At 42.8% G+C, this 12,165-nt stretch overlaps 1 protein-coding gene across 1 annotated transcript in view; it reads left to right on the top strand.

Moving 5' to 3' along the window:
* Positions 1 to 12,165, top strand: part of L3MBTL4 (L3MBTL histone methyl-lysine binding protein 4) — a gene marked incomplete at both ends in the record, with an annotated part of 378,564 nt that overhangs the window by 238,766 nt on the left and 127,633 nt on the right. The window contains 2 exon segments of the mRNA XM_080936343.1: positions 11,248 to 11,368; positions 11,372 to 11,418. Coding sequence (XP_080792469.1) covers positions 11,248 to 11,368; positions 11,372 to 11,418 — 168 coding nt within the window.

Below are 12,165 nucleotides of genomic sequence, written 5' to 3' on the forward strand. Positions count from 1 at the left end.
TAACTGGAGCTCATCCTATCAAGAAGCTGGTTTTCAGTTCCTCTTCTGACATTTCCTGCCAATCACCATTCAGACCCCTACTGAGACCAAACAGAAGAGGAAATATGCAGTTTCTGTTCTGCAGAAGTTGGCTTATTTCTCCTGGCCTACTGCTCTCAAGGTCCATTCAGGATGTCCACCTTGGCTTTCCTTCATTTTAAAATGATAGGATGTTAAAGAAAATTAAATTTTTAAGATGGTCACTGAAGCATGAGAAGCAAGGAAAATAATGACAAGCAAGATGTCAGTTGTGTTTGTTGGCAGTAGGCGACCTAAGGCTGTGTCAATGCTACGTGGAGGCCCCAGTGTACGCTCTGGTGAGCTTTGCACGGGACTGCCAGGAACTGCGTGTGGAGGTGTTGGGAGGCCAGCAGGACTTCTGCAAACTCTGATTGTGTGGGTGTTTGAGAGCACATTTCTCACACGGGGGAAGGATGAGTTGGCTTCCTTGTTCTTTTATCCAGCACCCAAATAGCACGCTTATCCTTTGTATATAGGTTTGCCAAGATAATGGTGAATATTAGCACTTAAGACACAGGTGAGGTACTTATTACAAATATGCAGACGTATTCTTATGCATTCCCAATAGCAATAATTTCATTTAAATTCGATCATGTTGAATTTAAAGTCTTCCAGCAGAAGGAATTATCTCATGAGGCTCCATTGCCCAAACAAATACATTTAATTTCCACCACTGTTCTGGAAACATAGTTTCTCTTCTAGGTGGTAATGTATCTTTAAATTTTCACATTCATAATAAAATATAAACAAAAAATGGAAGAGAAGAAACATACCTTAAAGACTTTCAAAGAAACAAGACATCACTTAAGTGAGGGTAGTCCAATTTAAAAATGCATTTGCAAATCTAATTATAAAAATTACTTTCACATGATCATACTTTTTAAAACTAAAATACTGCAATTAAAATGATGAAAGCAACTTGTATATTATAATAGTAATGTTCCTTGTAATAACAGAATTGTAAAATGTTTGCAATAATTGTTTTGATTGAGTTAATAATGCAGCATGGTAATCTCATCATTTGTCTAATTTCCTGCCTAATGTTACCTGTGTAGATGGGGTTCTGGTAGAATATTTTTAAACCACAGATTCTATTCATCTGATCATGTCCCTGAATAAATTACACAAATTGCTTATTCAGTGCATTAGCCTGATTGCAGTGTAAATTCTCAAATGGCCATTAGTGTGGGGTAGTTAGCGTACTATCTCATTCCTTAGGACTAATTTACACCTTTGAAGTCTCTCCTAACCATCAGCTAGATGCTTTAGAGGAACCCCTCTCTGTCTCCCCGTCCACGCCTGCCTCCACGTGCCTTTCTTTACTCTAGGTGTACAGTCTGGTACACTGAACATAACCTAAGACAAAACTCAGACAACATTTTGGTACAGGCACAATTAAAGAGCATATCCTAAAGAAATTAAATGCACATCTTGGGCTTGGCTTTTTGATATTAAAACAGACATTAATGAAACGTGGAAGCTTCAAGCTACCATGAAAAGGAAGAATATAGAGAATGAACTTAATGTCTCTCGTTCTGTGTACAGTAGGTTTAAACGCCCATTTTCTGGGCACATATTTTAGCCTTTACTGGGTTTAAGCTTGTGAATCTTTCTAAAAGTCACATCAGGATGTCACTGGGATGAATGGTGATAGGTAGCCTCTTATTTGAGGGGTCAGGAGGGCTACTGGTCCTCCATTTCTGCAGTAAAACCTTTGTTTCCTCATCAGATGAGTACAGAAGTCAGAAGGTGAGGAAGGTCCACTGTTTCTAAATGACAGAGGGAAGTTTTTGCTGGCTGATACCCAGATGGCTAGAGGAGCTCCAAAGATGATACCAAACGTGGGCAGAATTTGGAGACTCTGGTAAAGAGGCTGACATGAGGGGAAGGAGAGGGTCTGTGCTGTTCAGACACCAGAGGTCTCATTCCTCAGCTTTGTGTTGGAGTAAGACCTCTCCGTAATCCGAGCGATATAAGTAATATGTAAAGCATGCCATCTGTGGTCTGTGCTTCCTACTTGTTTGGGAGCTAACATTTGCTGGGGTGTTGAGTGGCAGGTCTCTAGATTTTAATGATTTCAAACCTATGGCTCCTGACATGTAGGAAATTTATTTCTTTGAAGACAATCTGTAGTTCAAGCAAAAATGTGTTCCACAGTGATGAAAGTTGGAAAGGGTGTTAAATTTAGAGAGCGGAGACCATCTTGATGTAAGTAGACTCTGGTCCTGAGGGGAATGAAGATGCAAATGGCTCAGTCAGATGGGCACTCCAGGATTGTGGGTGTCATTGAATGCCCTGTGAGATTATCACTACTTGAGTCTAAAGGTATGTGTCAGTTAGAAAGCAGCTCATTTCCAGACAGATCATGCCAGGCCAGCGCAGTCCCACAATGTTTTTTATTGGATGGAGGGGAGGGGAATGAGGAAGAAAAGAGAGAGGGAAATGCAGGGCAAGGAGTTGGAGTCTCAGCATTTTATTTGGGCTGTGACTTTGATGCCAGGTAATGAATGACAGGCTCAGGTAAGGTGTACTCTGGGAGTGTGTAGCAGTTGCCATGGCAACAGATACACCAGTGTCCTTGTCACCTCAGGATGAAGTCATTGCTGGATTCAGAGGCTGACTGTAAAGCCATTTCTAATGCCAACAGTGTGATGTTCACCATTGCTTTTTGTTGCAGCTCTAAATACCACGACCAAAAGCAACTTCAGGAGGAGTTTATTTTGAATCATGCAATGCCCAGATTAACACACCATCACTGAGAAAAGTCAGGGTGGGACTCAAAGAAGGAACCTGGAGGCAGGAGCTAAAGCAGAGGTCATGGAAGAACCTTGTCTGCTGCTTGGCCTTCCCTGGCTCCTGCTCATCCAGCATGCTCACATACCCCCAGCGCATCTGCCCAGGAATGACACCACCCACAGTGGGCCATCCACCTACATCAATTAGCAATCAGGAGAAATGCCTTACAAACGTGACCATGGGCTGATTTGGTGGAGGAAAGCTCTTGGTTGAGATTTCCACGACATCACCAGAGGAGAGGGAAGGAAAGGAAAAGACTTCTTATGCCTCCTTTTTTCTCGGATGCACATGCACTATAAAATCCGAATTCCTCTTACCTGCCACCAGCAATCACAGTAGGATGAGTCAGAGCTGGAAAGAAATGGTGTTTACTGGAGGAGCACATGCAATATATTCTGTGCTGAACCCTCTACACAGGTTAGCACACTGAGCTCGAATCCAGTCTTCATTTTACATATGAGCAAACCATGTTCTGGAAGATCAGTGGAGGAGCTGAAGTGAAACTCAATCCAGTCTGTCCCCAGAGCCTCTTTTGCTATCTTAGTATTCCCTGAGTGCTTAGTGTAGCAACTTCTTTTTAAAAGAAAATTACAGATAGGGTGAAGGTCCAGGAGGCACCCTCAGTAAATTCCCTTAGTGTACCATGTGGGGATTCTGCTTCTCCACCCCATGTCTTTTCACCATGACTCTCCAAAGACCCAGAAAGAAGGAAACTACCCATGATACATTGAACTCTCTGAATCCATGAGTTGAAATAATCCTCCTTTAAGTTACTTTTGGCAGGTGTTCTGAATGAAGTCATGAGAAATATATCTCATACAAGAACCAATGTTTTCTTCCATTTTCTAGTGACATTAAGTCATCTCTACATAGAAGATGTGACTGGACATCAAATGGGAACTCATAGATTAGCTGCTGTCTATGTCCCTCTTCATCTATATGGGTGGCATCATAGTAGACTGGTAGATAGTCAGGAATTTACCAGAGAAATAGGACACCAAAGAGGTGTCAACCTGAGGATAAACACTACAGTAATGTCAACCTGAGGGTTAGCATTACAGTAACTATGAGATACTTGACAGAGCAACATCGAAAGAGGAAAAACTTGCTTTGGCTATTATTTTGGAGTTTTCAGTCCTTCATTTTTGGTTTTGTTTCTTGGTTCCTTTGAGTCTAGGCTTAGAGTTGTGCATAACTTCAGAATGAAAGACAGAACATATAACATACCACATTGCAGACAAAAGCCAGAGGAAGTGAAAGCCAGAGGTATTTGGGACAAGAGTTACCCAGAAGGTGTTCCCTGTAAGCTTCTTCTAACTATGGTCCATCTTGTAGCCTTAGATTTAAAACCTACTCTTAATAAGGGTTCTCAAAGTCTAGCTCACAATCCAAAGGTAGTGGAAAAAAGATGGTAAATAGGACAAGGATACTAGTAGTCCAGTTCGGTGGTGTCAGGGCAGCAAACACAAATCTGCAGTGGTGGCATGATCCAGCAGAAACAGCCAGGCTCCCACTGAATTGGTGCAAGTCAGCAGGAGAAACCAGGACCAGCCAGGATGCCAGGAGAAGTTCTCTGCAGTGCCTCTCAATGGCATGAAGATCACTAAACAAAGTGCTGCAAAGCCAGCTGTGTAAGCCCCTCACCAGGGTCCACCGAGGCCTGTTTATACCTCCTCCCATGTGATTCGCCTCAGACAAACACCACATGAGTCTGCATCACCTGAGCCACTCAGAAACATCTGCTTTAGTATCGCCCCAAGTTTTCAGAATTTTCGAAATAGTTCTACCACATGGTAGATAATTCTTCTGGAGGAGAACAGAATCTGGCAATTAAAACCATGACTGTTAAACTTATAATCGCAAAGACTGTGTGTAGACTCAGTCATTTTTCCACAGAATCGATTGCTACTGTGATTATTCTATAGATGTGCAAACAAAACTTAGCAACAGAGAGTGAATGACTTGCTCAAAGTTTGGTAGTAATTAGTTTTAATGCAGTTTCTTTAATGCTTCGACCCATGCTTTCAGCAGAATGGTGAACTGATTATACACTCAATTCAATTACTAACTCTCTTCTGGCTTTTATAAGACCTGGGAGAAATTCACAGAAAAATTTAAGAACCATGAGTTTTCCAGTCAACTCTTTACATTCTATACATATTTAGATCTCTTTTAAACTACAGTAATGAAACTTTTAGAATTATCATATTTCTTTTACTCCATGTGCAATAAACTATCTGGTATTTGAAATGACAGCTATCTGATGGGGTGAAAGTTGGCTGCACTGTATTTCTTAAAGCTATTGAATTTAATGGAAACTGAGTCTGAGATTGTAGACTCCAAATAAATAGATAAATCTGTGAATCAATCTCTCTCTCTATCTATCGACCGATATTTGATTGATCTTTGATTGATCGATAGGTAGATAAATAGAGATAGATAGATAGATAGATAGCGATAGAGATATAATATATATCTTTCTGTATGTATGTTTATATATATGTATGTGTGTATATAATATTTGTGTGTATGCGTATTTGAGAGAGAAAGAAGTATTTTCCTATCTCAATGTGTAGGAACAATAAAATTCTGTTATATTTTTACTACTTAAAATCCAGTGATAAGGCTGCTTAGCCTAGAGTCAAATGTATATCATATATACTCACTCCTAGTTTTCATAAAAGTAAAATCAGTCAACTTCAGTCGTATGTTAGCTCTTAGACATTTTTATGAAGAGTTTTATAGCTACAATACAATTTCAGTGCTTTGTGTCTCAATATACATCCTATCTTTGCCGTTATTTTTCAAAGACATCAATGCTATCTTAGGGAGAAAAGAGATGCTTACTCATCAGTCTTATGACACAGGGTGACATTTGTGCATTTGTGATTTAAAAGCAGCTTCAGAGGAAAGCATTGCCTCCTTGTCTCCTGTGTCCCAGTCATAGTGGCTCACATCACCACTAACCTCAGCAGGTGCCATCTCCAGGACAGATGATGGCTCAGTGGACATTCACTTCTTCCTTCCTGTTCCCAATGTCATGGATCCCTTTGTGATCTGATTCAGTGCTTCCCAGTGGCCCTTGGCTCTCAGAGGCAAACCCCCTCACACTTTCCATTCCATAACAAAGGGTTTCAAATGAAGATGCTTCCCATCTGCCTGCAGCTGCATTAGGATCACCCAGAGTATGACTTCTGTGTTCTCCTCTCTCTGTCTGAGAGAGAAAGGAGTGATACTGTTTAGCATTGGAAGTACAGCACTTCACTAAAGTATTAAATAGAGTGGCCTCGTGGAGGTGGGTTCCTTGCATTTGGAACAGAACTTTTTGAAACCCAGCTGTGGTTCTAGTTCTAGGCTAGATGGGGCGGATTCCTACATCTCCCACCTTCAAGGGAGCCGCCTGCCTATCTCAGGACATTCACTTCCCTCAGCTGTGCTGGCAGCTTCTTGTTACCTACGTTTTGAAGGGCGGGACTCCAAGCTACCCATTGTTGGTGCTGCTTGCATGCCTTTCCCATGCTGTCATAAAAGGCAAGATATTTGGGAAGGAGAAGGAGCTTGGAGCCTAGAGGTTGGCAGTGGGGTAACTGGGGAGCCTGGTGCCTCAACCCTTCCCAGCACTCCAAATCAGAGACTGCCACAATGTAACTGTGACAACTAGGTTACAGTTCCTAACTTCCCAGTATCTCAACTCCAGGACTTGACAGGGAATGGTTCATTGTCTTCTTGGCTGGAGTTTAGGAGACAAGGGTCGGGTTCATATTCTAAGACTGTGTCTTTCACCAAGTAACACAGTCAAAAACAGGAACCAAATTTGCTGCCTGAAGATGAAATGATGATCGTGCAGATGTTGCTGGTACACAGATATTCTTGTTTATCAGAACCTGAAGTCTGTGAGCTCAGTCAGCTGAGTCCACACTTTACAAACTGAAGCCAGAGAAGAACCCAGGATACTCTTCAGGAACTCAGTTTGTAGGCAAAGGACACATTTAGGTTACATGCAGGAACGCAGCTGTGCTTCTTGGCTGGAGTTGAGGGACTGAGGGATGTTTATAACAGAATATTGCAGGAGTGTTGCTGGGTCAGTGTGCCATACCGGAAGGACACGTGGATTCTAGTTACATTCTGGCCATTTTGAAGCAATGACTGAGGCTGATGAGGATGTGAGGGAAAGCACACCTCACAAGACTAGCCGGGCTTCAGAATAGAACAAACATGCAGATGCCAGCGTGCCAGTGCTAGCTGCTGCTGCTCCTGAACCTCACTCCTGTAACATCTGAGAATGGGCTTGAGGAATTTCCCCTGGCCTCGTGTCATCAGTGACTCCTGGACACAAAAAGGAACCACAGTGGCCCTGGGGATAAGGTATACTTGTTGAGGAAGGAAGGACAGAGAAGCAGAGGGGTCTCCTTGCCAGACACCAAATGCAGGGATTCAGCATCAGCTGCCTCAGCGACTTCCTCCCACACACTGACTTCACTGAACCGCAGAGGGAGATCCGCCTTCAGAATGCTGCCCTGAACCACTCAGAGTTTGTGTTTCCTTAAGTTCAGGGTTAGGATCTGGTCTCACATATTCTCAGTGCAAATCGACCACATGTTGTCTTAGTCATTAGTATCTCTTCATGTTGGCATCTGTAAGTTGCTAATGGTGTTTGCAATTTTCTTTTCATCCCGTGGTAAAAAGGATCTGCCGAAGGGATAACATCTCCTGCTTACTGCAACTCTTTCTTTTTTGGCTTTATGCTTGCTTAACTCACCAGCAGCTAGACTGCTGAAGATTCAGGCACTGGCAGGCTTTTATAAAGGATTGAGTGATTCCTACAAAGTTCCTGGCATTGCACTGGTTCAGTTTCCTATGGCTCAGCCAAATAGACCACGCCATCTCCTTGCTTGCCTGCATTCCAGGGCTCCTGAGAGCTGAGGAGGAAAAAGAAGTTCTCATCGCCATCAAAAGATCCAACACTCCCAGAGAGTCACCTGTCACCTGCTGCTGGCTCCACCACAGTGACTGGGGACCTTCTCTACCAATCAGACACTGTGTTCAATCCTGAATACTAGAGCTTAATTCAAGGCAACTCCAACCTAGGTCACTTAGGGTTTCTACTGCTGTGATGAAACACCATGACCAAAAGCAACATGGGAGCGAACAGGTTCATTCAGCATGTGGTTCCAGAGTGTAGTCCCATAAATGAGAAAAGTCAGGGAGGAACTCACTCGGGGAAGGAACCTGGAGGCAGGAGCTGATGCAGAGGCCATGGAGGAATGCTACTTACTTACTGTTCCTCGTCCCCAAATTTCCTGGCCTGATTCTTATATAGGATCATCTTCTCAAGGGTGAAGTGACCCACGAAGGGTTGTTCCTCCCACACCAATCACTAATGAAGAAAATGCACAATACACTTGTCTATGGGGCATTTTCTCAACTGAGGTTCCCTCCTCAAATAAATTCTGGCTTGTTTCAAGTTGATGTAGAACTAGCCAGCACAGAACAGCTTGTTCCTTGTAGAGACACATCTCCCCAATATTTAGCTAGGTATAAAGATGGAAAAATAATTCTAAAGTGGCTGGCAGGTCCTTGAGAATTGTTTTTTTTTTTTTTCTTTGTGGCTAGGCTACAGAACCATGTGTGCTCTTCAACACATACCTGCAAGCCTATAAGAAGGGCCCCCGTCAGCCTTAACTAGTTTTCTCCAGAGAATACGAGTTGTCTCCTGTCATAATATAGACACACTCTCAGAGCAAATTCACAGCCTTGCTTTGAGGTTCAAAACAAGGCAAGCCATGTCTCCACATTGCATTTGTTCTTTCTTCGTATCTCAACAGTATCATCTTAAATTCTTTACCGGGCCTTTCTTCTGCAAAGTAGGTTTTTATCTTTTAATATATTCTTTTGACCCTCGCAGTCTGTGTCCTCAGAATCCAGGTCCTCGAAGGCCTGGCATGGCTGGATCAGAAACTCCAGGGACACTCCTGTCATTCCTCATGGAGACAGAGCAGAAGAGAATTCCGCCTGCACGCAGGCACATTGTAAGTGACAGTGTGCACTGGTTAATGACAGGGGAGAGCGGAGGACAGAACTTCCAGTTCAAGGAAATGCTGAATAAGAGAGCTCGGTGCTTTCTTTCTCCACCGTGCACGGTGCACGGATAAGCCTAGAGGTGGGAGCTGTGGGTGGGGCGGGGAGTTCAACAGCAGGTAGCAAGAGTCACTTAAGTGGCAACAGGAAGTTAAACATTAAATATCTATACATTTTTATGGCTTTGGTCAGTAAAGCCTTGATTGGGAGTCTGTGTTAGATGGGCATTCATGATTCTGAGTGGCAGCTTATTGTAGAGATAGTAGGTTATTGTGTGCTTGGAGAGCAGGGAACAAAACTCCATCTGTGTTGTAAGTGCACAGCCTTTGAGCGCTCCTCTGCAGAAAGAGCTTCCTTGGCTTCCCTGCTCTCCTCTGCTGCAAATGACGGTACACCTCAGGCCATTCACTGTGTTCCCCAGAATAACACTGCATCAGCGCATCCCCCGTGTCTCCACATAAGAATTATGCCACGTTTTTTAAAGTTCCTTGAGAATTTCATACTCAACATAATATAATATAATTAAAATATAATATTTTTATTACTATATTCTTTCTCACCCCAACTCCTTCCAGATCCCTCGCTGTTTCCCTACCCATCTGGTTTCCTATTTGTGCTGTATGCCATCTGATCTACGCCATGGCTTCTTAACATGCCTTTTTGAGATTTCCCGCCTCTGCCCACCTCTGCCTACCTCTGGGTCTGGTAATTTAATAACCAGAGGACTTCTTAAGAAAGTGTAGAGAGTAAGAAATTTGCTTAGGTTGTGTGAACCTGGTAAGTGTGTAGTGATAATAAGGTATGTGGAACACCTGTTTCCGTGAGGGCCTGTGGTATACACTCAACAAATACATTTATTTTTATTGTAAGTTGTGTTCACTGGTGTGAGTGTCTTAGTCTCTAAAGTGTTTAGCCCCTACCCACTATTCATTTATGGGATTCATTGTATTATTCTGTAAGGTATATTATAATCAATAGCTGAAAGATGAATAGGCCAATAGGCCAGCACCGTCCGATCTGTAGCAGAGTCTGTTAGTCCGCCATGACACCACCCATGATGCTGATACAGGTCTACCTAGCTACTTGGGCCAGGCTGGTGACCTGACCATTCCAGCCCAATTCTAGAGGCCCACTTCCTGTAGAACCTGCCACTAAAGTTCTTCTGCAGTGAGCATACTTATAGACCTTCCTGGAAAACTCATTCTACCATAAATAGAGGGAAGTACTTTCACTTTGGTCCAAGTCTTAACTTTCAGGTGTTCATGAAGGATTTATTTTGTGTTATATAAGTAGACAGAGAGAAAAGAGGCAGTGTTCTTCTAGAGAAGCAAACTGTCTGTACATCAATGAACTTGCCCGTGTGTGCCTTTAGATACACCCTCTTCTAACAGATAGCTAGATCTAATAGATCTCAATGTGAGACTATAAGATTGTCTGTCTTACAGGGTGTGTGTGTGTGTGTGTGTGTGTGTGTGTGTGTGTGTGTTCTCCAACACAGAACTCTTCTGAGTTAAGTCTGTTTGCTCTCACTCCATTGTGAGGGAACTTGAGCCTAAGAGAAGAAGCACCTATTCTGAGAGGGCACCTAGGCCATGGACCATGTCTCCACTTTCCCTGGTAGCTGCTCCACTGGAGCTGGCAGTACCAAGTGCTTGAAGATTTTTTTTGGGTGGGTGGGACAAAGCAATGAACAGAGAAGTATAAAAGAGCCCGACCAGCCAGAACATAGGCTCTAGCTGAATCTTCAGCCAACAGCCAACATTTTCAGGGTTCAACCTGACAATGAGCAGCAAAACCAACAGCCCCAGACCAGTGGGCTGTGGACTCATTAGCTACCTAAGAATGTCCCCTTCAGACCCAACATCAATGCTCCCAAATGAGTATAGGAGTCAGTGCTTCTGAATACACGGCTGTTACGCACTGAAGGCCTCATGTTCTCTGGTGGAAGTTCACCAGCACTGGTGAAGCACGTAGGTAACCAGGGCTTACATACTCAAGAGCACAGGCTGAGCGAAGCGGTGTTTGGCATCCTTGCTGCTACATGGGAAGCACATCTGGATGCTATTCTTTGGTTTGCAGGTTTTCAAAATCACAGATGATGCATATGCTAATGAATCTGTCTATAACACTTTACTGAATAACCTCAAATTAGAGACTTTCTTTCTCAGAAGGCAATGTGAGAGGAAACTATTAGAGCCTGTGCCTGTGAGAGAAGAGAGTCTCTTATTTCTAAATATTAAACGTCTATTCTAAGGACAACATACCCTGAATTGTCATGGTAAGTCAACAGCTGCGCTTCTCTTTTTACACCAGCTTTGGATGTCCATACTCAGATGTGAACTTGAAAAGGGGGGCAGTGCTTCAGGATCACCCTAGAGAACAAGCACAGGCAAATTTGGAATTTGACCCTTCACATTCCAAAGCAGAGAACCTCTGATATTTGAATTTCAGTGGAAAATGTGGAAAAGAGAGCAGTCAGTGCAGGTAAGAAACTCTGGAAGCTTGAACCAGAAAGAGAACACTATGAAATTCTAATAGAACAAGTTTATTCCCTGTTTCCTAGATTTTGCCAAGGTAATTCTTCAGCAAGATGTTACATTTAGTATCTCACAGAGTTAACTGGCTACTCCCTCAAATGTCCGTATATATATTTTTTCTGTAGGTGCAAATTGTGTGTAAGCATCAGAAAATACATCTCATGTGTTTAGTCCTAAATGATCCCTTTTGATCTTTGGACTCATTTCTCCAATGATGTCTTCTGGGGAGAGCTGACAATTAAATCTGCTGAGGCATATGAGGACCCCACATCTGACCTGTTAATTGTCTGTGTCACTTCCATCCACCGCTGCACGAGATACAAGTTCAGAGTTTCCTTGTTCTCTATTCTAAATCAATGGGAACGTATCACCTTTCCATCCTAAGTTTTTAGTATCGGGTTTTCAATTTTTATCTATGGAGTTGTTTGATGAGATGCTTTTAGATATGACCTTATTTGATTTTTAAAAAACTCAAACAAACCATCTAAATAACATCTTTTCTTCAAAGTACCCCTTACCTTCCCTGCTAGGAATCGCAAACGCAGGTAAATCAAATATAACTAGAAGCCAAACAAACACTAACAAGAAAAGCGCTCAACCCACATCAGACAGGGGTCCTATCCAGGTCTTGAGACACCCCACCACATCATCTGTAGCTGGCAGAAGAGGCTATGCCTGGTCTCAAACTTCAGAA

The sequence above is a fragment of the Micromys minutus genome (assembly GCF_963924665.1).
Source record: "Micromys minutus genome assembly, chromosome: 23".
NCBI lineage: Eukaryota > Metazoa > Chordata > Mammalia > Rodentia > Muridae > Micromys > Micromys minutus.